This window comes from Pseudopodoces humilis, chromosome 4 (genome assembly GCF_049639895.1).
Source record: "Pseudopodoces humilis isolate 2021_Gansu_Grassland_sample_001 chromosome 4, ASM4963989v1, whole genome shotgun sequence".
Taxonomy (NCBI): domain Eukaryota; kingdom Metazoa; phylum Chordata; class Aves; order Passeriformes; family Paridae; genus Pseudopodoces; species Pseudopodoces humilis.
The window spans coordinates 56,043,294-56,069,599 of NC_142203.1; the positions used below are offsets into that span (position 1 = coordinate 56,043,294).

Sequence of the window (26,306 nt, forward strand, 5' to 3'; positions counted from 1 at the left end):
CACAAAATATGAAAATGATCTGTAAAAGCTCATTTTCAGCAGCATTTCAATGATACTAAGAAGAATCACAGAACAGCTGAGGCTGGGTCTCAAGGACATGCCTACACATGAATGTAAACATGGCTGATTTAGTCCTGTTTCCATCACTTACTGTGTTGAAGTGCAGCATGTGTCCAGCCACCTGATGGCGAAATAGTACCACATAGCAGAGGGGAAAAAAGCATTCCCAATGCCCATGTTCCCTGCACAACTTTTACAGAGGTACAACAGAGCTTCTCCATTCAGGACAGAACAGCAGGAACTTGCTTGTTTACAGCAGCATGCTCAGTGCCATGTCAGAAGCACCTGCAATAGCATGTTTGTCTCAATACCATGCTTGCCTTCACTGCTTAGGGGCATGACCACACTAAACATTCATGAGTGAAGCCACTGGGATTTGAGGAAATGTGATTACATGCAATTACACTGCCTTTTGCACAGTGGCAGCTACACACAATGCATATGAAGTAAGAAACTCACTGTGTCAGCCTTTTAGACTCACTTGCTCCCTGTGGCAGTTATCTGCTACCTTTTTCAGGCAAGCATGGCAATAATGTGGATCCACTTATCCCCAGCACGCTTTCTGACCTTTCCACATGCCTGTGAGATCTGTTGCAACACACCTCATTAAACCTCACAGGTCTAAGCTTGACTGGCTTCCTAGGAAAAAATGCTACAGAGAAGTGGAAACCCTACAATATTTGGGAGAAAAGACAAGAGGACAGAGACGGCAGAGAAGAATACGTAGATGGAAGGAATGTGTGCTAAGGCCAGGTTGGCTGCTGCCTTGATTCAGTGACCACAGACTCATTAAAGACCACACAGAGGCAGAGCTCGTTGATCAGCTCTTATAGAACAGAATGGTAGCATGCCAATGCAATATTTTCCTTCTCCAAACCTACAAAAGAAGAGCTCTGTCCTGCTGCCATCCAACCCCCGCCTTCCTTTTTAGGCTGCCATAGAAGCCACCCACCTTCCTGCTGCCCATGCTTTTGGCTAAAGTAACCTATTCAGTTTCTGCAAGCTCCAGTCCTTTGGTAAACCATCAACCCCTCTGCAAGAACTGCATGTGCTGCCTGCCCTGTGACATGCTCCCAAGAGCCATCACCCGTCCTCCCATACACAAAGCATTTGGCAACCAGGTTCTTTGCATGCTTATCCCCACATGGAAACTACAATCAGAGAGTGAGTTCTGCAAGCCTAAACCTATGTCAGGACCTCTGCCCCAGCTCTCCACTGCTCCATCCCAGAGAACACACCTGCAAGGAAGGCACTTGGCTTTACACAAAGGCTGAAAAGACAAGTGGAGAGCCTCCAGCAAAACAGAGCATGCAGAAGACTGCAGTCAACAAAACTTTGCAAGACAGTTAGCATGACCCATAACTCCCAGGGGGAAGGGAGGGAGCAGATAGTAGGATGGAAGGAAATTTAACAGGATCCAGAAGTTTTAGACAGGGATAGAGGTGGTGGTAGGGGCAAGAATGGCCAGAGCTACAAACATTATGCCATATGTTCACAAAATATTAAAGACAACCTAACTATTGCACAGGTACACTCCCAGCTACAGCCAACAGAGACACTGCTGCCATGATGTCATCTGTTTGCTTTAGAACTTTGAAGTCTGTCTATGGACACACAACTGCAGGTAACAAATACACTAATGTCTCTAACGATAAGCAACAGTACAGGTTCAAAGTACTGACAGTGATAAAAAATGTCCAAGTCTATATTTCATAGGAAAGAATGAGGGGAAAAAATACTTCCTCCTCCTATGAGACAAAACAGAAGTGATTCACTGGGATTTCTTGAGTGTTATTCATGACATCTGTAGAAAGTCAGACTATACTTTACATAATGGAATGGCAATATTGAAAATTTCAAGGGGAAAATCTGTAACGGCAGAATGCTTAACTGAAGATGCAAGGCAGGCAGATTCCTGATGTTCAGCAACTGCCTCTTCTAAGAGCAGGTATTCAGAATACAGGTGATACTACTGGCATCAGAAGAAAAAATATATTGTCCAGAAAAACCTGAGTGCTTCTTTTCTTAAGGTAAAAGCAAACATTTACTTGTAGTTGACACCTCACCTTTAACCCACATCAAAACACACAAACAAAACAAACAAACAAAAATCCAAACAAAACAAACAACAAAAAAAACAACCTCTCATTACAATTCTTTAAACACAGCGTAGGTTCATCAAAGTATCATGTACTTCTCCCAGAACCCCACCAAGACATCAATCCTACAGAGGCTAAATAAGAGTGTGCACACCAGGAATTGCACAGCCTCAGGAAGCTCCCTCTGTAGATGAAGAGATTATGCAAAACTTTGTAGCATCAGTACCAAAAACAAATCAATTCATCAATACAGCATACAGCAGCCTAGATCATGCGATTCATCAGGACATTGCAATTCCTTTTGTGACTAACAATTCTTTTTAACAAATTTCAGACATTACTTAACTGAAGAAAACTGAACTTCCTGAAATTAATGACACTGGGGGAAAAAACAGTGAACAAGAAGCTGCCTCATTATGTCAGGTTTTCATGGTTTACTATTAGAAATTCAGCTGTGCTGACTACTAGTGATTACCCACATGATGTTCTTCTGCCAGTTTTCTCAATGCGTAAGTACTTTCTCAGGCAACAGATTATATGGTCATTTGTTCTTTTTGTGTATGTGATACAATTTTGAAACTTTACTGGAACAAAATCAAAGACAATTCTACTCATTGAGGATGCAACTTCTGTTCACAAAACAAACAAGAAGACACAGCCAATACTGATTTTAAAATGCTTATATACATTGATCACATTTGCCACTGCCAGACACAATTTAATCACACAGCTATTGCACTCACATACTAAGTTACCTCTAGACCCCACCCTGATGCTCAGACATCAATACTCCCATGTCTCAGCACCTCACATTTCCAGCCATTAAATTCCCCTAAGCATTTTCTGTACACTCTCGCCCTAAGCTTTGCTGCTTCAATATACATAGAACACTGTGAACACCACCAACTGCTGGTTCAACAGGTAAAGCAGCATATAAGGGCAGAACCCAAACACAGAGTGAGCAGCTCAGTGAAAAAGACCATAAGCAGAAGAGGCTATTAAGGGGCAGAGACTGTCACATGGGACAATCAAGAACATTAGGATTGCCAATTTGTCAGGCCTCCATTCCATCCTCCATCCCCAAGCTTCATTTTGTCAGGTTTACTATTAAAAGTTTTAGCAGTGAACTGGTAAGACTGATGAGACTTTACTGCTATTTTTTTGTAGAGATTCAGATATTTTAGCACCTTGGTGTCACACCATATTAGGAGTGGCAAAAGTAATGACATAGACTCTCTTCTGGGTTGCACAAGAGAGCGAGTTTTATTATTCCCGATTTTCTTTTATCGACATGTCCGAGAAGGTCCGAAAGGCAAAACTCTCATTGATCATTTAACACATCACCATCACTGGACAGTTGGGAACACCATCCCTTAACTGTTTCTTTCAAGTAAACAACAAGGATCCAAACAACACCTGCAAAGGTTGTTTTCCAACTGTTTGGATTCCTCATGCCAGATTAAGAACCTTGTGTGACTTAGTTTCACTCAGGCTCAAGCTAATGCCTGAAGCCTAAAACTGTCTTATTTGAGCAGTGTCAGTTCCCATACCTTAGCACTTGCTTTCACACCACCAGTAACCCATTAGCCATGAGATCTGGCTCTCAAACCAGGTTGAACCTCATGCATTATAGAATAATTTTTTACATGTACAAAAACAAACTAATTTAAATTTTAAACTAAATTAAAATTTAGTTTGAATTTAAATCACCCTACTGCACAAACATATGTTACTTTAGGCAAAGCCTGAAGGCACCCAGATATTTGATTTTCTTTGCTTCCACCAAGAATCATGTGACTCTGCCATCCTGAAATTCTGCAGCATGCCTACAGAACCACAGCTTGACTCCTGAGGCTCATTTAATTTTGCTTTTTCCCTGTGGCTTAAGTTTGATATTATGATAAAGAACTACTTAAGATTAATTTTCATTCTTGACCCTGTCTTCCTTGACTAAGTAGCTGAAACAAAATTCCAGCAGAGCACAGCACACCCAGCACACTGCAGAGAAACATGATACCTGGTCACTCTACATTACTTAGAAACCACAGCAGTCACAGAATAGTAGATAAACACAATGTTACACAATTAAGCTTTAAAGCATAATCACCTCATTTTCTGCGTATCAGTTCCCCAGAGAGGCAGGTTATTTAGGGGGAAAAAATTCCCCTCACTGACAGCAGCAGAAAACCCTTGAAAGTTGAGGACAAAACAATGCTAGTAATGACACGAAACAATATGCAACTTGAGAATCAAACACAGGCTATGGAGAATATCTACTGGAGCACAATCCATCCATACTAGAACGGAGAAATTCACTACCTGGCTACAATAATTAATCTACTAAACTCTCCAAATTTAAGGTAACAGGTTACCTATGAACATAGCCAATTTTTTATGATGTAGATGTCTATGTGCACACAGAAACTGTCAATCAAATTCCAGTTCTGTCCACCTACATGACACGGGCCTCAGAGCTTTTTTTTAATTTTTTCTTTTTTCCCACAGTACAAATCATTCCCACTTTTTCCATAAGGGTAACAGACAGTCCATACTTTTCACTGATTAAAAAAAACTTTCTTACAAAATTATTTTTGCCATTCTTTAAAACTATTCATTAATCAAGCAGCTAAGCAAGCAGTGGTTTTAACTACTGCTTCTCTTGAATTCCTGGATGGCCACAATCTTATATTGGTATTATCCAAGGGTATCAACTGTTTCACCGAAATGCAAGAATTAATTTCATAAAAATTCTGTGACCAACTTTGACATTTGTGCAAGCAGATTATATAACTGTGGATACAGAACTTGAGTCCATATTTTATAATTATAGAAATTAGTTGCAGAACTGTAAGGAGAAGGACAGATGCTGCAAAAATAAATACATCAGACTGATACATCTCCAAACCAAACAGAAACTGAAAAATTAAAGAAACGAAGACAGAAAGAGAACAGATTCAGTCTGGAAAAGTAAGGACTTTTCCTTCTAGGGCACATACTTTAAGCACTAAGGCTCTAACAAAAGGAGAAACTGCCTCTACTTACTCACTTCTTCACATGTATTGCTGTTCCTGAAGCCTTCTCTCCACCTCAGAGCAGCCCGTTATAAATTTTCTTTTAGGAGAAGGGCATTTTAAACTAGAATGTACCTACTCAAAGCTGAGTGTCATTTTTTTGCCACAGCCTTTGTGGTTTTGCCCTGTCTATATATAAAAAGCTCTAATTTTTCTGAACTCCTCCAGTATGTAAGGAAACAAATCATGATAAGGACACTCATATATAAATCCAGCAATGGAAACTCACCTGATTGACACACACTGAGAGACCATCTGTGGCGACCTACTTCAGCTAGACACATGATTAATGTCTAATGGATAGGTATGTGTAGATGCTATCAGGCATTCCCTGGTTCATCAGAGGATCTGTCTGCTTTACAAACAGCAACACGTAATTCTGATCAAATTAAATCTGTATTTCTGAGTCTAGATTAACATTAAGCACAAGTATCTTCCTTGATATTACATAATCACAGAATAGTCTGAGCTGGAAGGGACCCAACAAGGATTATCAAGTCAACTCTTAAGTGAATGGCCCATACAGGGATCAAACCCACAACCTTGCTGTTATTAGCACCGTGATCTAACCAAGTGAGCCACAGTTAAGGCTGGAAGTGTTTGGTGAAAATACACAAATCAATAAAAATATACCAAAATATAAATAACACACCCCCACTGTAGCAGTATGCAAAAATATATTCCTATTTAGTTTTCCAATGGACTCACAAAGTGGGATACGAACAGCCATGCAGGTTTACAATCATGCTAAGCTTATATAAAATCAGTTTTGCTGCTGAAGTCAGCCTGGGAGGAAGTGCCAATCTATTCATCCTGCCTCCAAGCCACCCCACCCTGCTGCCAGAAAGAAAAGCATTTGCGCTGTTGGGCAATTTAACATGCTGAAGAAACTGCGTGAAGCTATTTGCAACCTGCATCAATTCTGCCTGTGTCCAGAGAAAGAGTTGTGCCAACATAGCCAGGGGGTGCCCCGAGCATGGAAAAGCTCACTTCTCAGTCAACCACAACTCTTTATCGTAGTTTATGGCAGCTGTGCTAAGATTGCTCACCCCTGAAATAGCTCTCCCTCTCCTGTTTAAAGCTGCGCCCTTGGCATGACATTGGGTCTGAAGCTCCAAAAGACGGTGTGAGATGTGCCTACCTGGAACTGTTCAGGACCTCTAGATGTCTATGCAAAACATAGGACTTTTCACATTTTGAAATTCAATCTTCATGTCAGTATTTATTTAATATGCAAATACAGCAGCCAACACAGTCCATGCACACATTCCCTGACACCACAGCTATTGCTAACCTAAGCAGCATGAGCCCTTTTAATTAAGCACTATTAAAGTAATTTTAAAATCCCATTGTATTGGTTAAGCATGGCCAGGTTTTAATAGCACAGGAGCTGCAAGGTGGCTTCTGTGAGAAGCTGCTAGAAGCTTTCTCCGTGTCTGGCAGATCCAATGCCAGGTGACTCCAAGACCTGCTGTTCACCAAGGCTGGGCCAATGAAATGATGTTAACACCTGTGTGGTAACAGAGTTAAGAAGGTAAAAAAAAGTTATTGCCCAGGTGTAATTGCAGCCAGAGAAGAGCAGAGCAACAATACATGAGAGGAACAGCCCTGCAGACACCAAAGCTGGTGAAGGAGGGACAGGAGGTGCTCCAGGCACCAGAGCTGAGGTTCCACTGCAGCCTGTGGTGCAGACCATGGTGAGGCAGCTGTGGCCCTGCAGCCCCTGGAGGCCCCTGAGGATGCAGAGATCCACCTGCAGCCCATGAAGGTCCCTGGAGATGCAGAGATCCATCTGCAGCCCCTGGAGAAGACCCAGGCCACAGCAGGTGGATGCCCGAGAGGGGGCTGTGAACCCATGGGAGGCCCATGCTGGAGCAGGGTCCTGGCAGGACCTGTGGCCCTGTGGGGGACTCACACTGGAGCAGGCTGTGGCTGAAGGATGCACCCCGTGGAAGAGTGACCCACACTGCAGCAGTTCATGCAGAACTGTTGCTTATGGGGTGGACTCACATTGGAGAAGTTTGGAGAGCTGTCTCCTGTAAGGGAGACCCCACGCTGGAGCAGGGGAAGGATTCCTCTACCTGAGTAGCAACAGAAATGATGTGATGAACTGACCATAACCTCCATTCCCTGTCTCTCTCTGTGCCACAGTGAGGGGAAAGGTAGAGCCTGGGAAGGATGGGTGTGGGAAGGTGTCCTTAATATTTATTTTACTTCTCATTATCCCAGTTCTTTTAGTAATAAATTCAACCAGTAAGCCAAATTCAAGTCTGTTTGGCCTGTGACAGTATTTGGTGAGTGATTTCTCCCCCATCCTTATCTTAGTGCATAAACCCTTCATTTCTCACTTCTGTCCAGTTACAGAAGGGAGTGACAGAGAGGCTTTGGTGGGCGCCTGGCACCCAGTCAGGGTCAACCCACTACAACCATCTGCAGAAACCTAAGCACCTTAATAAATGGATATGATTATGCTGACAAGATGCTGTCCTCTTCTATATTTTAATAAAGCCTCAGCAACATCACAGAAAGCATACTAACATCTTAGTGATCAGCTAAAACAATATGTATGCGAACGCAACTGAGGTGATTGTGCTGCAGTCATTTCTCAGATTTGGAGTAAACTAGTAATATTCAATGTCAAACATCTTAGCAAGAGTAAGCAAGGTCAAGTTCCAAGAGCCACTCTCTGCTCTGACTAAAGTGAACAGCAGTTTAGCCATTAACTTTAACAGAGGCAGTCCTCTACCCACACAACAGTTTCAGGTTAATATAAAGCACCAAGGACACCAAGAGAATGCAACAAAAATAATTTTAACTATTTTTCTCTCTGTCACTGAAATACTTAAATCATTAAATACTTGATAGGAAATTAGTTTTCTATTTTCTTGACTTTTCTCACATAATGGGTTTGCTTACTGTCTAGCCTAAGACTTCTCATGCATCCAAAGAGTCTTTTCCAAAACAGCAGATATCCTATTAAGCACACAGACTTCAGTGTGCTCTTTGACTTGGAACAACAGAGCACTTCACCACACTTTCCCAGCAGTTACAGTTTTGGTTATTCACATATCTCACCTACTATCACTAAAAGCTACACAGCACTATCACATTGAAAACAAGGCACCGGCCTCTTGTGCAAGAGCACAGGGTTTTACTCAAAATGTGTTGTCACCAATAATCTTCAGATCATCTTATAGTGTTATTTTTGATAGAAAGCAGTAAGTGAACAGACTTTGTTTCTTAAGACATTTTGTGATGTTCTTATCCCAAAACTTTCTCAAGAAGTTACTAATACAGAACAAGAAACTAGACAGATGCAAATAAAAAATACAAGATTTAAAATCAAGCAGCTCAAAAATCACTGGAGAGTCAAAGAAGTATACAAATCTAAGCAAAGCACAATTAAACTAAGTATCTGAGTACATATTATAACTAAGCAACAATTTATACAAGAATATATAGTCTTTATTTCCATAATCAAAATAGTAGCTTAACAGTCCTATACTAGGACTGTGTAGTAGAAAACATCTATTCTTTTTCTCTACCTTCTCATCCACAGGACTGTTCACACAGTTCCCTAAGCATGACAATTTTCTTTTATATTATTCACAAAGAAAGCATGTTTCTTCCTTTATTTTTAGCAAGAAAAATCTTTAATACAAAACGAATCCTGAACTTAAGAACTTTTTATCTCTTTGGAAATCCCTCACAACAGCTTCTCTAAAAGATGAGCATAAAAATGGTGACTACACAACCCATAGGTCTTCATTTACAATTTTCATTTCTTCGTTATGTATTCTAAGGTTGATCAACTGCTACATTTTAACTACCCTGAAAGGAAAACTAGCCTACTCTAAAACTGTCAAAAACACATACTACAATCTTAAGTGCAACAGAGAAAAACTTAATATACTTACAAACTTCCTCTTCTTGGAAGGCTCAACTCTTTCTGTAACAGAAAAAAAAGTTACAGTGTATTAGCAATAAAATATTTTAATTGGAGGTTGTCTTTTTGAGACAAGTACCATAATCCTCTCATCCCATCAGAAGCAGGAAGACAAACATGGTATATTGGGACAGAAAAAGATGTTACAGATTTTATATGTTCCACCTTCCTTTCTTATTTGAAATACTAACATTAGCATTTGGGAGTCTATACCTTTTTGTAGCAGCAATATTGAAACATTTCAAGCAATAGACAGATTTTATGGAAAAGCCTTACAGTCAGCTATGATGTAGTGGCAACACTATTAAAATCTGCAAGAGGCACTGACAAAGATAAACTAAATTCTTTTCAATACTCATAATTTGCAAAAATTGTTATTAACAGGACCACAAGCTGAACAGGTGACCATTGCCACCAAGCCTTCTACGCTATATTCTTAAACCCTAATACGATTAAGTTATAATAGTATGGTCCACAATAAATAATTACAATTTATTACAATCTTCTGCAAAGTAGTTACATAACAACAGAAACACTGCTGGTAAACTTTTTTACAGCTTTTGCTGAGAACAGTTAAATAGTCAAACTATGTTTAACAATTACACAACTTTTTATCAGATTGACAAGATAGTCTGCTAGTCAAATGGAAACTCCAAAACAAACATTTTACTGTTACTTTAGCGTATAAGAAAGCCACAAGATCCATGAAGTTTTGTCCATCAGACACAAGAAAAATACATATACCACAAGTATATATAATTGCCTACTGTATAAATCACAGAAAAGCTGAGGTTGGAAGGCATCTCTGGAGATCCTCTGGTCCAACCTACTCACGGCAGAGGCAATTGCACCCCATTACTCCAAACTACATCCAGTCGTGTTCTGAACATCATTTTGAACATTATGCAAGGATGGACACCCACAATCTCTCCAGGCAATCAGTTCCAGTGTCCAAGACCCCCATTTGTTTTTATTTCTCACATGAACCTGAATTGTACATTAGTTAAGCACTATCTTTGCAATCATGCCCAGCAGAGTGAGTCAACAACATCCAAATAAAAGGACAACTTGTCTGATGCAGAGGATACACAGTTAAGATGCATTTCAAGGGCATCATCCTTATTGAAAGACAAGGTTGCATATGTGAATGGTTCAACTTATGTGGCTGGATGCATTTAGTAATTTAATTACATTATATTATGTTTACTTACAATGAACTCACAAAAAGCTGTTTTAAAGTATGTAACAGGCACTCAGTTTTGATTCTAAAAGTTATCAACGGGAATAACTAAAAAATTCTCTTTCGAAAGTAAATAAACTATACATATGCCTTCTGTGTATGTGCACGTGCATTTATTTCACACAGCAAAGAAAGTTATAGGTATTAACCAGAAAACACAATTGAGAATACAATCAAATGGACAAAAATAGTTCAGCCAGGCACCTTAGATAAAAGACCATAAGGGAATGAATAATTATGTATTCTTTAGAGAGTTTTAAATGGCGTGCAGTAAATAAAGCCCAGGCTGCTAACTGAATGATAAGGACTAAAATATCAAGTAGCAGCTCAATTCCTGAGCACCGCCCATCCTGTTCACTGAATGAGGAAGGAAAAAATAGTGTGAAACAATGCAATTAGACATCGTAATGCAAAGGCACAGGAGAGCAGAATTACGGGCCTTGGTAACCAATTCTGGTACTTCCTAGGAAGTTCCAGCAATTTGCATTTTAAAACAACATCTTTTAGCATAACATATCCTTACGTACAAAGGAACGGTTACACCTGCATACAATATTGCATTATGAAGCTGAGTAATTCCCCTCAATTCAAAATGTCACATTAATCATGAACAAAATGTTACTGCAAATTAGAACTCACATACTTCCCTTTGTGTTTTTTTTCTTTAATTTTACAATGTCATTGTGTTCTATTTCTAACATGTGACTTTACTTGAAATGGTGGGCACTGTTATACTGGAATAGACAATACTCGTGGGAGAGCTACCAAAGCGTAGGAGCAAGAATTACACATGAGTTTGAGTTGCAACGTGTACTTTAATTTTTTGTTTCATTTTGTTTTATTCAGAGTGTTTTGGTTGTAGTTTATAACAGCAGCGCAAATGAGAGACACTGGTTTCTGTAGACACCTGAGGTCACATTACTCTCTTGGCACACTCTCATGCATGCCATGCTGAAGCAGTACTTTTGATTATCAAATGAAGTTCCAAAAGACTAACGGCTCACTGATAAACATTAAAAACTGTCAAGACCACCCCATGTAACAGAAAAAATAAAGCAAAACCTTAAGTATGTAATTCATACAGGACAATTTACAAAATACAGCATTTCTAAGGCTGGATTTTAAAACAATACATAAACATACATAATATATAAACAATATATATGATACAAAAACAAAAGTAGTACCAAAATAAAACTAATATCCTTCCTGGATAATATTTCTATCCTCATTTTTCCTGTCTGTTATGTTAAAATGAAAGGTCACTTATCTCATGCTTCTCCAGCTGGAGTATCTCCAAGGAAAAAAAAACCAAAACCTAGAATGTAGTAAACTGAAACATGTTTTTCTCTCTCAGATCAGATTAAAGTATTACAGCTCCTACATGATTTTTTTGGTGTTACTTTGGACTCACCCACCCCAAAGACTTTTCCACAGCCTGAAGGAATTAATAGATTATTGGCTGTGTTACTACGGACTTCCTCCCTCCTGAGAAGGCTCACCAACATGATGCTAGCTTTGTCATAGTACAGCACAGCTCCATAACCGACTCTACACAAAACAGGTAGAAAAGGCATAAATGTGCTCTACATGGAGAGGTATACAAAACACTATTTGTACTAAAAAGCTAAAGAAAACACCTTTACCCTGCCTCTTCCAGCTGTTTTTATCACAGCCATTTAAAACAGGGATGGATGATACCAAACCAAAAGTCATTCAGCTCTTCAGGTTTGCAACGCTCCTGTTCAGATCTCAGTTAGACTCCAAATGACCTGTATCAATCTCAGTTTTCTGGCAGTTCCATGTTTCCTTTCTGAAAGCCTCAGCAGAAGACCCAGAAGATCCATCTGCCCTAGTTCCACTGCTCAGCATCCAATGCATGCAGACTGCTGAAGGTAAAACTTAGCAGGGTCAGGACCTTCAGATCACATACTTAGCAGGCAAGCACCTGGTGCATTAAAAAGAGAAAAAGATGCCTTCACTACATCTCTGCACGGTTCTTAGTCACCAGTTCTGCCCTAGAGGATACCACTGTGCTCTTTTGCCTTTGTCCTACATAGAATCCTCCTCTGGACAGTTCAAGTTGGGCTGGTTTTAGGGCTATTTCATTCCACTGCAATTACACAAAGCATGGACCAGAGACTCCTGCCCTTGAAGCCCTGTGTGCCTCAAAAACTGCTGTCACAAAATATAATCAACCTTGCCTCAAGTTTAAGAGATCTATGCCAGCCGCGCCAAATTGCTATGATGTAGCATTAAGAACTAGGTATATTGAATGCAGCTGTCATTAATCAGTTCAAACTCTCTACTCTGTGCATTTTACTATCAATATCATGTTTTAACAAGAACAATGCTTTTTGATTATTTCAGTAATTATGATTCTTCCTCTGGTTCTACATACCTCTAAGACACCTCAGTATGCACAAGTTCAGTATCTTCACGACACTGCATATATTCAACCTTACAAACAGATATACTGAACAAATAAAACACAGTCAACTTTATTCTGAGTCAAAGCCTTCACCCTACTAACTAGAAATATGGTTTAGTAAACAAAACTGTGTTAATAGATTTGAACAAAAGAGGTGAATTAGAAAACAGTAACTTCTTCATATTCCTTGTAAAGATTATCAGCAAGTTAAGATAATTTAAAATACTGAATTTTGTCATCTATGTTCAAGGAAGAAACAATGTCATTAACTTATTGCTTGTTACTAGTTCAATTTTAAACAACCAATAAAAAGTTACAACATTCATAAACTACCAAAGACACAGCTAATATTGTTAGTACAAGGTTGATTTTACAATCACAGTAAATCTGCTTCATTTTCCAACAACTGCAGTCTTCAAATATTCAAGAAGTCTTTCAGAGTTTCGAGTTGCTCATAAAAGTAGTCTGGAAAAGTGCACCCTTTCAAAATGAATTTTGGTTATGCATTCTTCAGCTGGTGTGGTGTTAAATATAATACGATTAATACAAGGATTTGTTTGGGTTTTTTTTAAAACACTTTTGCTCTACCCATCCATCATAAACTGTAAACATCTGACAGCTCTTTGGTAACCTGTGTTAGATCTAAACAGCTAGAAATTGTAACATTATCACTGCATTAATAACAGTAGGAAGGAAAAATCAGCAACGGCAAACAGTTCACTTTATGATCATCAATGACAGCAAGACTTACTGCTTTGAGGAAAAAATTTGTATGATTTCTTCTTAAATAATTACTATGTTTTTGCTGAAGATAAGCTGGGGGATGACAGCAGATCTTATATTTGGAAGTGAAAATAAGGAAAGAAAGCAGTACAAATAACAAAGAAAAGGACTGTTTCCACCTATCAGAGAAAGGTATTACACCATGCAAGAGCTTTTAACAAGCTAATCTTAACCTTTTTATAAGATTAATATATTAAGTTGTTGCACTAATCCATTCTAAGTACCTTCTAAGCAAGGCAGTGGCAGGTTATACTTTTCTATTTTATTGCTTTCAACTTTGCCAGCATTTGGTTCTTTTGAATCACAGAGCAGTGACATCTGTGTGGAGACAGAGCAACCACAACAAATGACAAGTGTTAGTGTCTCACACCAAATGTGCATCTTCTGCTCTACATTTGTTTCTCTGGCAAAGTTGTCTTCTGTTCCTATGACAACTTACAGTGTTTCTTGGTTCCAGGATTAGTAAACCTTTGCCTCATAACTGGTATTTTATTAACATCAGGGTGGAATTTTAGGAGAGGCTATTGACCCTAAAAATTGCAGTTGAACACAGGATTAACCAGTTTTTAAAAAGATGCTAAAAATACATTGAGGTCTTTCTTTGTCAGTCAGGGTATTTTCACTCACATCTGATTTCTCTCAGAACAGCTGTAACTATAAAACCATTCTTCCTTTCAGATGACCTAAGTAAGTTTCTGTTTGCAACACCTCCTTCTCAGCAGTATGAGTTCTAGTCTTGTCCAAGATGCAATTCTATATCCACTTTTCTCAGGAAAACTGTACCAATATCTTCTTCACTGGTAATGTAAGTCAAGATCACTATCTTTCCTTTTCCACACTTGCTGCCAAGGAACCAGGCATTATCAATGCCTTACAGTAAAGTCTGATGTTCGGCCTTTCAGATGAAGGCTTACAGATTCTTTCCACTCATTCAGACACAGCCACCAGGTTTACGTGGGGATTTGCTTGTTTTTGTGTACGCTCATCAATTAAATCACAGATCATCTCTTCATAAGCATTAACATGAACAAAAATTGCCACTTCTGCACTGGCAAGCTCTGGAAGGTAGCTACCACTACTCAAGGAAGATTCCATTCACAGTTGCCCTATGACAGCAGAACACCCCTTGAGATAAAACACAATGCTTCTTAATTCTGCACATTCTTAAATGTGCATTTCAAAATTTAAAATGATAAATTATTCCCCTCACATCCCCGAACTTCAAGCTGCAAATTAGCAACACCACCACAGACTGTAATGGGAATATACCGCAGAAGTAAAGAGGCACTTAAGCTTCAACTTGGCCAGAAAAAGCCACATTTTATCTAATTCAATATTGTGTGTTCTATGCAATTCATTTTTATCTCCTTAGTTAACTTTCCCTGCTTTTGTTACAGGCACTGCTGACTGTATCCTTCAAAGGAGAAACATATCTTTGTGTCAGTTCTGTGTTCTGAGACGTGAAATAAAAGGGATGTTCAGGTGCTAGGCATTATCAATTTAAATGCAAATTAACTGGATCAAAAAATGCCAGACTGGCTATATATAAAAACCATATAATAAAAAGAAAGCAATCACTTTATCACATACAAGAGCAATTTAAATTATCTATTTTCCTACAGATGAACTGGATACAACATTAAAATTTATAACAGACTAGACTCAACTACATAAACAACAGTTAAACATGTTTTGCTTTTTGTGTAGTGTTCTAGGAATTCTCCTATAGCATTAAAAACAGTGATCCATATGAAAGATGAAACATTTCAAAAGGATTCCATGAGTTAACAGGAAGGATTTTCCTATGGAATACACTATAGTCTAAAGACTCTTCAATTGCGGGACTCATAATAACATCTAGTAAGCAAAAGAACTTTGTTTACATTGTTGAACATTGTTTAGGGATACAATACAACAACACTCCCAATTAAATTTTGAAATTGTAACAGAAAACAAAGAAAAATAATTACACCAGGCTTTTTTACAGAAGACAAAGAACTACAACAGTTTCTTCAGAGAAAGTAGCAAGAACCTGAAAAGAGAGTCAGACACTTCAAGTCGGTTTGAGTATCATCTTTAAATGCTGGAAAGAGAAAAAATAACCAAACTGACATGTCCAGGGGGAAAAAAAAATAAATAAGCAAATCAAAAGTGCTACAAACATACCATTTATGGAAATGACGTTCATCAACATAGAAAATGAGGTTTACCTAGTTTGCCCCAATGCAGTTCGTAATACTCAATGCTTCAGGGATATACCAAATCATCACAAAAAAACCCTACTAAACTGTACCAGTAACCTACTACCCAAATGAGAAGCAGATTGCAGTTAAGAATTATTCAAACTACGCTTCACAAAATTACGTCTGCTAGATCTCATGTTCTCCACAAAAAGCAGCAGTGGCAGAACATATCAATGTCACTACCTTAAGGCAATAATGCAGCTCATCTTATTTGAGAGTAGCTACTGTAATTAGTAAAAGGTGAAAACCCCTTTCAATGAGAAACACAAGCCTTTCTGAAAAGAGCAATTTGACTGTTGCCAACATTAACTCTGTAAATCTATGCATTCGTTCTCTAGTGGTGTGATCTTTCCTTATTCCAGATAATTCACAGGAAAACATAGTAGAAAAATATTACTTGATATTTTTGCTCACTATGTTGCACTCTTAGCTCCATTAAAAAAAAATAACCATGATTCTTTAAGAAAAAAGTGTGAAAACTCTCAATGAACTCTCCATCTCCAAGTACACAAAATCATTTCAGCTAACACAGTGTTAGAAAATCTATGCTTCATTCTGACCTGCTGTCCTACAGTTTATTTCACCCCTTGGCAAAGTACATCATCACATGACTAATGGAGAAAATGCATGGACTGCAAAGTGCTTGAAACACCAACACTCAACAGATTCCAGCTGCACAGTTCACATGAATATTCCCATCATTAGAGTTTAAAAGTGTTATCATATATTAAGGGAAAAGGAGAGGAAAAAGGAAAAAAGTCACGTTAGACATAAATGCCAGCTACTGGTACAAGTGTTCACCTGAATAAATATGAACAATTATACAGTTAACCAGAACTGGAAAATCCTAAATCCATGGTTTAACTAAAGACAGTGATTTCTCTAAATTCTGTTTGAATCTGTAGGTTCTTTCATCAGACAGAAAGCAGTGCTTTTTATATGGGCATACCTACAAAGGATTTTGCCTACTCTTAAAAAGCTAAAGAAAAAAATATGACCATAGCACACGGTGGCCAGCATCAACATTTCTTGACAACATAGTTGCTAAAGACTATTATGCCCATAAGAATCTTTCCCAGATTAAGAATAAGAATTCATTTTCCCAGATGTAAATCATGTTTTGTATCACACAATTCAGAAGCTGCTGCTTTCGTTTAAATCAGTAACTAGAAGATAAAATGATTAAGCTTGCCTTCAGCATGAGACACTTGCCTACAGTCAGGCTTTGTTTTCAATAGTTTTTGTTAGTTATTTTGCACAGAATAGAAGGGGCAAAAATAGTCAAAATATATTTGTTCTTTCTTCCAGGACTGATTAGCACTAGCAAAATACAGGCCTTGCTCTACCTTAACATGTTCACAATCATCAGCTGGAGGAGACCAAGCCAGAAAGGAAAAGTCCACTGGAATGAAGTTTTCAACTCAGCCAAACTGAGTTACGAAGTTTGGTCAAAGCAGTACTCACACCCATAGAGCTGAGCTCCACAGCTGCTCTTCCCACATATGGGAAATACTTGTGGAAAGCCAAAAACAAAGGGCCAAAGAACGCACTTTTTCACACAGAAAAATCACATGGAACAGCAATGACAAAACATCACATTTTCACTTTCAAAAGATATCTCTTTTGCACAAAATGGATACTTTATATTTGCTCTATTTATGACACCAGATCTTCTGCCCCTTATGCAATTAGAAGTCTCAAAATTAGAGATTTTGTTTAATGTTGACATTTTAATCCGTTTTTATCAATTCACATTTGACGTGTTCAGATGATCCCACACAACTTATTAGTAATATAATCCACTGATGTCAAAGAAAGTTTCAAGTTCTCAAACAAGGGTTACATTAGAAAAAGTGAGACTGTCTGGAGACCACCTAGGTAAATATTAATCCCATTTCTGAAAATTGCTTAGTCAAAATGCACACTTTGTTTTTTCGCTTTAGAACTCTAGTCACACGTTTCTCCCAACACCTGATTTTTCAGCTTGTTCAATTTTCATCTGAAGCTTGGGTTTTATAGGGCTTTAAATGCCCTGAAAAATCTGAAGATCCCTTAAACCAGATTAATCTAAACATCTGTGTTCGTGAACCTTTTCTACATGTCCTGCCCATTCGCCACACTTGTTTGCTGCTGAACTGCAGAAGGCTATTGTGACTATTCCTCTTCATATATGGTAGGCAAGAGGACACCACGAGCATAAACTGTTTCACAAATATTCAATTACTAGTCAACACACACTCCAAAGCAAGAAAAATTGATTTCAACCTCTCCAAAGATAATACAACAAAAATCCCATGATCCATATTGATATTACTCTCCCTGCTGACATTAACCAGGTTCTCTGATTAGCTGCAATCTCAATTTTGAGTATCCACCACAGGAAGACAGGAAAAAATGTAATTTGGGAATTTCAATGCTCTTTTTATATATTCCTTTCCTTATCAGAAAGGGAACATAACACAAACCTTATCAGTTTGCTGTTTTTGTTTTTATCTGAAAGCATCAAAAATGTGTGCAACAACACACATACCTACTGTATCAATCTCAGGTCTAAAATCTCTGATGCAGAGAGGAAGCCGAAGTCTAGCAACAACTACCTTGAAGCAAAACCCCAGTTTCCTAATACTGACAATTTCACTGGAATAATCATTGATAAAACAACACAAATTACTAGACCAGTGCTGAACCACTGTGTGTAAGAATTTCTGAACTCTTGACATAAAGCACTGTTTCACCCTAGACACAGTTTTCAGCTAAAAAAACACAATGGACAGACAATCTTTTTTCCATAAAAAAGCACAAACACGTAACCGTGATAAATCTTTTCCCACAATTTATATAATTACTTGGCCCCTTTGTATGTGCTAGCAATAAAGTCAGGTATATTTTATAGTTTTTATTTGGATTACTAACACTGTAGATCAAATGAGATTAGGACCCCGATAGTCTTTTTGGTTTATTGCCATTTTATAGACAGTTTCATTCCCCTCCTTGTCCAATATGGCAAGATGATTGTTTCAAGTGAAACTTCAGTAAATCACATCAGCAACTGTATTAAATTTTGCAAAAATTACATTTCTTAAATTCCCTTTTACCTTTGACTGATAATCCTATTTACACCAGCTTAATAAGGTCTAACAAGATCAGTGAAGGTTACTCGCATTTGTATCTCTGTCTAATATGCTTGTCTGCAAGTTTCTGTCATGAAATATCTGCTAATTAATGGGAAGAACTTTCCAAAGGCACAGATTTCTTGTGTGATTAGTCCAAAAGACCCTCACAAAATAAAAAGATAAAAGAAAAATAGATGATACACCTTCAGATTCCTATCTATTCAACATGAAGCAAAAGTAAAAGAAAGCCAACAATAATTTTTTCTCTACACTTCCTAGATGGTTTTAAACCAGGACACAAGCCAGTCCTAAATTAAGTCTGCAAGAGGGAAGAGTATATAAAATTCCTCCCAGTTCATATACTGATTTATATGATTAAACTGGCAGGCTAACGTGTCAGCTTTCACCTTTTCTGCACTCACACCACCATGATATTAGAGTCAGGGAAAGCACCAGTGTATCTTCCATTCTAATTTCATTAGTGAAAATGACAGAACCACAGAATAGTTAGGGTTGATGACCTCTGGAGATCATTTGGCCCAACCTCCCTGTTAAGGCAGGGTCACTGAGAGCAGGTTACACACAGGAATATGTCCAGTTGAGTTTTTAATGTCTTCCGAGAGGGAGATTCCAGGACCTCCATGGGCAGCCTGTTTCACTGTTCTCCTATCCTCAACATAAAGAAGTCCTGCCTCATGTTGAGGTGAAACTGCTTGTGTCATTGCTCCTTGTTTATCCTGTAACTGAGCCATTAGTGAAAAGAGCCTGGCACCATCCTCTTGGCACCCGCCTTTTTATACGCATTGATTAGATCCCCTCTCAATCTTCTCTAGACTAAACAGGCCCAGCTCTCTCAGTCTCTCCTTGTAAGAAAGATGCTCCAAACCCCTCATGATCTTTGTGACCCTTTGCTGGAGCTGCTCCAGGAGCTCCTTTTCTCTCTGGTACTGAGGATCCCACACCTGCACACAGCACTCCAGGTGTGGCCTCACTGGGGCCCAGCAGAGGGGGAGGTCAGCTCCCTTGACCTGCTGGCCACACTCTTCTCAAAGCAGCCCAGGATCCCACTGGGTCTCCTGGCCACAAGGACACACTGCTGGCTCATTGTCACCTGGTGATCCACCAGGACTCCCAGGTCCTTCTCCACAGAGCTGCTTTTTAGTAAGGCAGCCCCAGCCTGTGCTGGTACTTGGGGTTATTCCTCCCCAGGTGCAGGACCCTGCACTTGCCCTTGTTGAACTTCATTAGGGTTCTCTCTGTCCAACTCTCCTGCCTACCGAGGTCCAGCCAGAAGGCAGCAGAGCCTTCAGGTGTATCAGCCACTTCCCCAGTTTGTCTCATCAGCAAACCTGCTGAGGGTACCTTGGATCTCTTCATCCAGGCCAGTCATAAACAAGTTGAGTGAGACTGGACCCAGTATTGATCCCTGAGGAACACCACTGACTACAGATCTCCAGCTGGATTCTGCTGACCCTCTGAGCCCTGGTTCCTGATCCTCTGAGCTCTGCCATCAGCCAGCCCTTGGACCACCCCATTGTCCATTCATCTAAAACACGTTTCCTATGCTTACCTAAAATAAATAGGTAAAATAAGTAAATGCATAGTGATGTACCTCAGAGTCCAGGAAGCTTTATGAGATGACCTGGAATGTGATCACACAGCACATACAGGCCATCCAAGGGATCAGGCTTAGCCAGCATTTATTTAGGAAAGGTAGCTCCTGCATGACCAACCTGATCTCCTCTTATGATCAAGTGACCAGCCCATGGAAAGTCTGTGGATGCAGTCACCCTTCAGCAAAGCCTTCAGAGCCTAATATCTCCCAAAGCATTCTCCTTTAGAAGCTGTCAGTCCACACCTTGGACAACTGCACTCTTCACTGGGTTAAAATCCAGCTGGGTGACTGGGCCCAGAGTGGTGTTGAATGGTGCTAATGTCTCAGGGGTCAGAAATAATGCTTCATTCAGAGAGTCACAGGGAATGAGAAGAGGGTTGTGGAACAGGTCTTGGCTTACCCCTGAAACAGGCCTCACAACCTCAAAAGAAGGATCCTAAACAAAGGACCACCTGGGCTTTTATACCCTGTGTAAGTCTGGAGCCTTTCTGCTGAGTCATCAGGTCCTTCTGTTTCTGTTGTCACCTGGCTGGTACCACAGCACCTCATGCACTTTGAAGTGCAAAGGATCGGTGCCAGTTCACAGACGCCCGGACTCAGGCTCCCGTGAACTCAAGCTCAATCAGCAGTTATACACAGAAACAACAGGGTAAAACACAATTTGGTGGGGGGGAGGGGATTGTGACCTTTGACTCATTGATCAAGAAAACCACTAACCCAAAAGAAGAGCAAGACTGAGCACGCAGACTAACCACCATGACAAGCAACAGAATCATTCAACCAACAGAACGTAGAATACTAATTAGTATGAGAACTGGGCAACTTGTAGCCAATACGCCTCTGCCCAAGTGGATAAATAGTGTAGTTTCAAGAATGGGTGTTAGCTTTGCAGATTTACCACACAGCAGTCATCTACGCACAAATATGACAGAAACAAGTATCTCGGCTCAGTGTGTGAGATTGGTCTACTGCACATCAGCTGACAACAATTTCAGGGACACTGGTGCCACAACCAATCAGCAGACAGTCACTAGTGAGGTTCTCAAAGGCTCAGTAGGGACCCCAATGTTGTTATAATCTTTACCAATGATTTGGATGAGGAGACCAAGTGTACCCTCAGTAAGTTCATCGATAAGACTAAGTTAAGTGGGAGTGTTGATCTGCTGGAGGGCAGGAAGGCTCTGCAAACGGATCTGGACAGGCTGGATAGATGGGCTGAGGCCAGTGGTGTGAGGTTCAACAAGGCCCAGTGCTGGCTCCTGCCCTTGGGTCACAACAACCCCAGGCAGCTCCACAGGCTGGGGCAGAGTGGCTGGAAAGGGCCTGGGGGTGCTGGTGCCAGCAGCTGAACATGAGCCAGGCTGTGCCCAGGTGGCCAAGAAGGCCAATGGCATCCTGGCCTGGCTCAGCAATAGTGTGGCCAGCAGGAGCAGGGCAGGGATTGTCCCCCTGTGTTGGGCACTGGTGAGGCTGCATCTTGAATCCTGTGCTGTTCTGAACCCCTCAGTTCAAGAAAGATATTGAGGTACTGGAAGTACCAGGTACCCAGGGAAGAGCAACAAAGCTAGTGAAGAGTCTAGAGAGTGGGTCTTGTGAGGAGCAGCTGAGGGAGCTGGGATTGTTTATCCTGAGGAAGAGGTGTCTCAGGGGTGACTTTATCACTCTCCACAATTGCCTGACAATGGGTGTAGCCAAGTGGGGGTCAGCCTCATCTCCCAGGCAACAAGAAACAGGATAAGAGGAAATAGCATCAAGCTGCACCAGAGGAGGCTCAAGTTGGACATCAGAAAGAAATGGCTGTTAAGCACTGGAATGGGCTGCCCAGGGAGGCAGTGGAATCACCATCCCTATAAGTGGTCAAAAAATGACTGGACATAGAAATAGCTGGCCAGCAGGTGGTGGTCAGTCAAAGATTTGCACTAACAACCTTCAAGGTCTTTCCTAAACTACACTTACGTGATTCTGTGAATAACAGTTCTCTGTGGAAAAAAAAAACAAAAACACCCATCTTTTTGAAGACACAAACCTCATCTCAGTATGGCTGAAAGACTTCCCAAGACTGGTGTGACCCAACACTTCCCTCACTCCAGTTCTAGGCAGACATTTCAAAATCTAGCTCACAATTTGATCCGTTTTTTTGTGTGTCTGTAGTATGCATTCCACATCTAAATGGTGTGGAATTAAGCATTAAACATGCTGCTTAATATAACCGTATTTTAAGACTAACTTTACAGTTTTGTAATATTTTTTTCATACATACTAGCATTTATTTTAGCCAAACTATTTATAATACTGTTTCCACCACATCTATTTTTAATCAACTGGGAAGCATGGAAGCAGCTCTGAGATGGAGATCACACATCTGAAGTAACAGCTGAAAATATCTAATTATAACTTGGTAATGCCTTGTATAGAACTGAAGTTTTACTAAGGAGAAAAGGGAGTACTGTGGATTTTTTTCCCAGATTTGGGGTAGAATGTCACAAAATCTATCTAGTGCAATGAATATTACACTACTGATAGACTTGACTTGGTCAGAAGAATAATTTTATAAGGAAGAAAATCTTAAATTGCCAGGCAGGATCCATCCATATTATTTGACTGTAATGTATCTTCTGTTTCTATTTATACATCTGCCAGACTCCCTAACCTTTGGTAAACATAACTTTCTAGCGATCAATCTGCAATCAAATCAACCTTCTGTCAGCTGCTGCCACAGAGCAGTGCTAGGGAATAGTGCTTCGTACTCTGCACTCCCCTGCCTTCTAGATGATTCCTTTTTTATATGAGCAGATCCTGTGATTAATACATTATACATTACACAAATATCCTACTTGTACAGTAACACTCTCCTATTTGAGTCAATTTTATGGTAAAAAGCAGTAAAATTTTAGGAGTGTAGGTTTAAAACATACTTAAGGTGGAGCCTTATAGATATAAATATATAAAGATATAAAGATACAAAATAGCAGCTGATCCATCTAGCCATTTCTTATTAATAGCCATATATAAATCATTATTTTTAATGTGACCTCTCAATTATTTAAGACCTGCAGTCTAAGTTTAACAGGTAGAGAGAGACATGGCTCTCAACAGCAAACTACTTATTTACAATTACAAATTATGAGTCACTAAGATGGAGAAAACAGTTGCAGAAAAATTTTATCACCTGAAAAAGTACAATAAATTACTAGCTTAAATTCAAAAATTACTTTATAAGCAAGCAAGTATCAGATTTTAAAAAAACTTCAGCAGAAATTGTTCAGTATGAGTTGAGGGAAGACTACTTTGCTCTGTAATTAATTGATAGGGTACTCACACCAGAATGTGTGTAAAAGCAAACAAACTATCTGTGTTGAAATGTCTTCTCTCTTCGCAATCATTTTGGAACTTATTTAATTCATTCTTCTACAGTGCTTTCTTCCAAGCTAACAAAATTCTAAGTAACTTTCGTAATTGTTACAGACAATTGTTCCTAATTTATACCTGCAGCCAAATCTGAATATAGCTTTATTTATGCACTGAAACACAAAAAGGGTTTACGAATTGTCTGAATGCTTTCCCTTGTAACACGGAATTTTTCTCAATTCTGTGCCCCCATATCAAACTGGTTTTTATTCAACTCTTAACTTTCACAGCTTTATAAATGCATGTTTTATTTTGTCTTTCAGATCATTATTACTGGAGTACTTTCTTCAACTTTGTCTGTGTCCACGTTTGTTACCCACTAAAAAGCTCCAGCGAACAGATTAACCAGCAACCCTTTATATAAAGCTTCAAGTCACCACCAGCTAATGTAAATAAATTAATGCAATGTAATACAGCAAAAACTGTTTAGAGATTACATCTGTATTGCTTCCATGTATATCTGAGAACCAGTCCTGCTTTGTAGGTCAAGCAGACAAGTCAGAATCCCCAGTGTCTCAGCATCTTTTATACTTCATATTTTTTTAATGGTGTGACTACATCAGTAGACAAGGGCAGGGTTACAGGCATAATTTATCTGCGCTTCTCTAAGGCCCCCAACACAGTTCCCTACAACATCCATCTCTCTAAAAAGGAGACAGGTGGATTTAATGGGTGCAGTGGGTGGACTCTAATGTGGATATGGAATTGGCTGGAACAGTTGCATGCTGCAGAGTGCAGTGATCAATGGCTCAGAATCCCAATGGACAATGACAAGCCATGTCCCTCACAGGTCCTTAAGCTTTATTTAATATCGGCCCTAATGACAACAGAAAAAAGAATCAAATGAACCCTCAGCTAATTTGTAGATGACCCCACACCTGGAGAACAGGAAGCCATCAAGACAGACCTGTACAGGCTGGAGAAGTGGGCCCATGGGAATCTCATATGAGTTTTAATAAGACCAAATGCAAGGTCCTGCACCTGACTTGGGGCAACTCCCAGTATGAAACTTCAGAATGAATACATTGAGAGCAGCTCTGCTGAAAAGGGCTTGGGGGGTGCTGCTGGGTGAGAGGCTGGACATGACCCAGCCATGGGCACTCCCAGCCCAGAGAACCAAACGTGTCCTGGGCTGCATCCAGAGCAGCGTGGGCAGCAGGGCCAGGGAGGGGATTCTGCCCCTCTGCTCTGCTGAGACCCCATCTGGAATACTGGGTTCTGTTCTGAGGTCCCCAGCACAGTAAGGATATTGATGTGTTGAAGTGAGTCCAGAGGAAGCCATCAAAGTTATGAGAAGGATGGAGCCCATCTCCTATGAAAAAAAAGGCTGAGAGAATTGGGATTGTTCAGCCTCGAGAACAGAAGATTTCAGGGTGACCTAACTCTGATGTGTCACCTGTGTGACTCCTAAGTCACCCAATATCTGAAGGGAGTCTAAGAAAGATGAAGATAGCTTTTTACAACGGCATGTAGTGAGAGGACAAAGGGTACTGGCTTCAAACTGAAAGAGGGCAGGTTTAGACTGGGTATCAGGAAAACAGCTTTTCCTGTGAGGTTGGTGAGGCACTGGAACAGGCTGTCTAGAGAACCTGTAGATGTCCCATCCCTGGACATGTTCAAGGCCAAGCTGAATGGAGCTCTGGTCTAGCAGAAGACACGCTTGCCTATGGCAGGACGATTGGAACTAGCGATCTTAAGGTCCCTTCCAATCCAAGCCATTCTATGACTGTATGACTGATTGAAGTTTAGCTTTCCCTGATTTGCATCAGATCAAACAGAAGCTCATAGCTGGCCAAGTTCACAGCACCATATCCTAACAAGTCTACTCTCTTTTGACAGGACAGGCCAAAGTCCTCTCCCCTCAGGAAACTCACTAAGTCAATACAACATGTCCCTTGCTGCTCTGGGTCACCAAATCACTGACCCAGAAATGCACTTCAACAGGGTCCTGGACAGGAAGACACAAGCGAATCATTGCAGTCAGCTGATCACCAATGAAAGATCTTCTGGACAATTTGTTCCTCAGTGTCCTCTGACTCACTTAGCACTGTTCCTGCTCTCATGAGACACAGTGCCTTGCTTCCAAGTCTCTCAATACAACCATTCTCCCATAATCATGAGGTTAGGAGGCTGATGCAGGAAACTCAGGACACGCAGAATTAAAGCTAGAACAAAGCCCAGCAGAATGTAGACACAAAACCAGTATTCCTTCATAAGTTTGTGATGGTCTTGCCTCAAGCCCAAATAGCATCTCTGATACAGGCAACAGTCCCTGCAAGCTGTGAAACCTGAGCTTC

At 40.0% G+C, this 26,306-nt stretch overlaps 1 protein-coding gene across 2 annotated transcripts in view; it reads right to left on the reverse strand.

Annotated features, from left to right (window-relative positions):
- Nucleotides 1-26,306, reverse strand: part of MAST4 (microtubule associated serine/threonine kinase family member 4) — a 277,440-nt gene that overhangs the window by 135,166 nt on the left and 115,968 nt on the right. For both annotated transcript variants that reach the window (XM_014258860.2, XM_014258861.2), the window contains one exon: nt 9,148-9,179. In XM_014258860.2, coding sequence (XP_014114335.2) covers nt 9,148-9,179 — 32 coding nt within the window. The remainder of the gene's footprint in view (nt 1-9,147; nt 9,180-26,306) is intronic.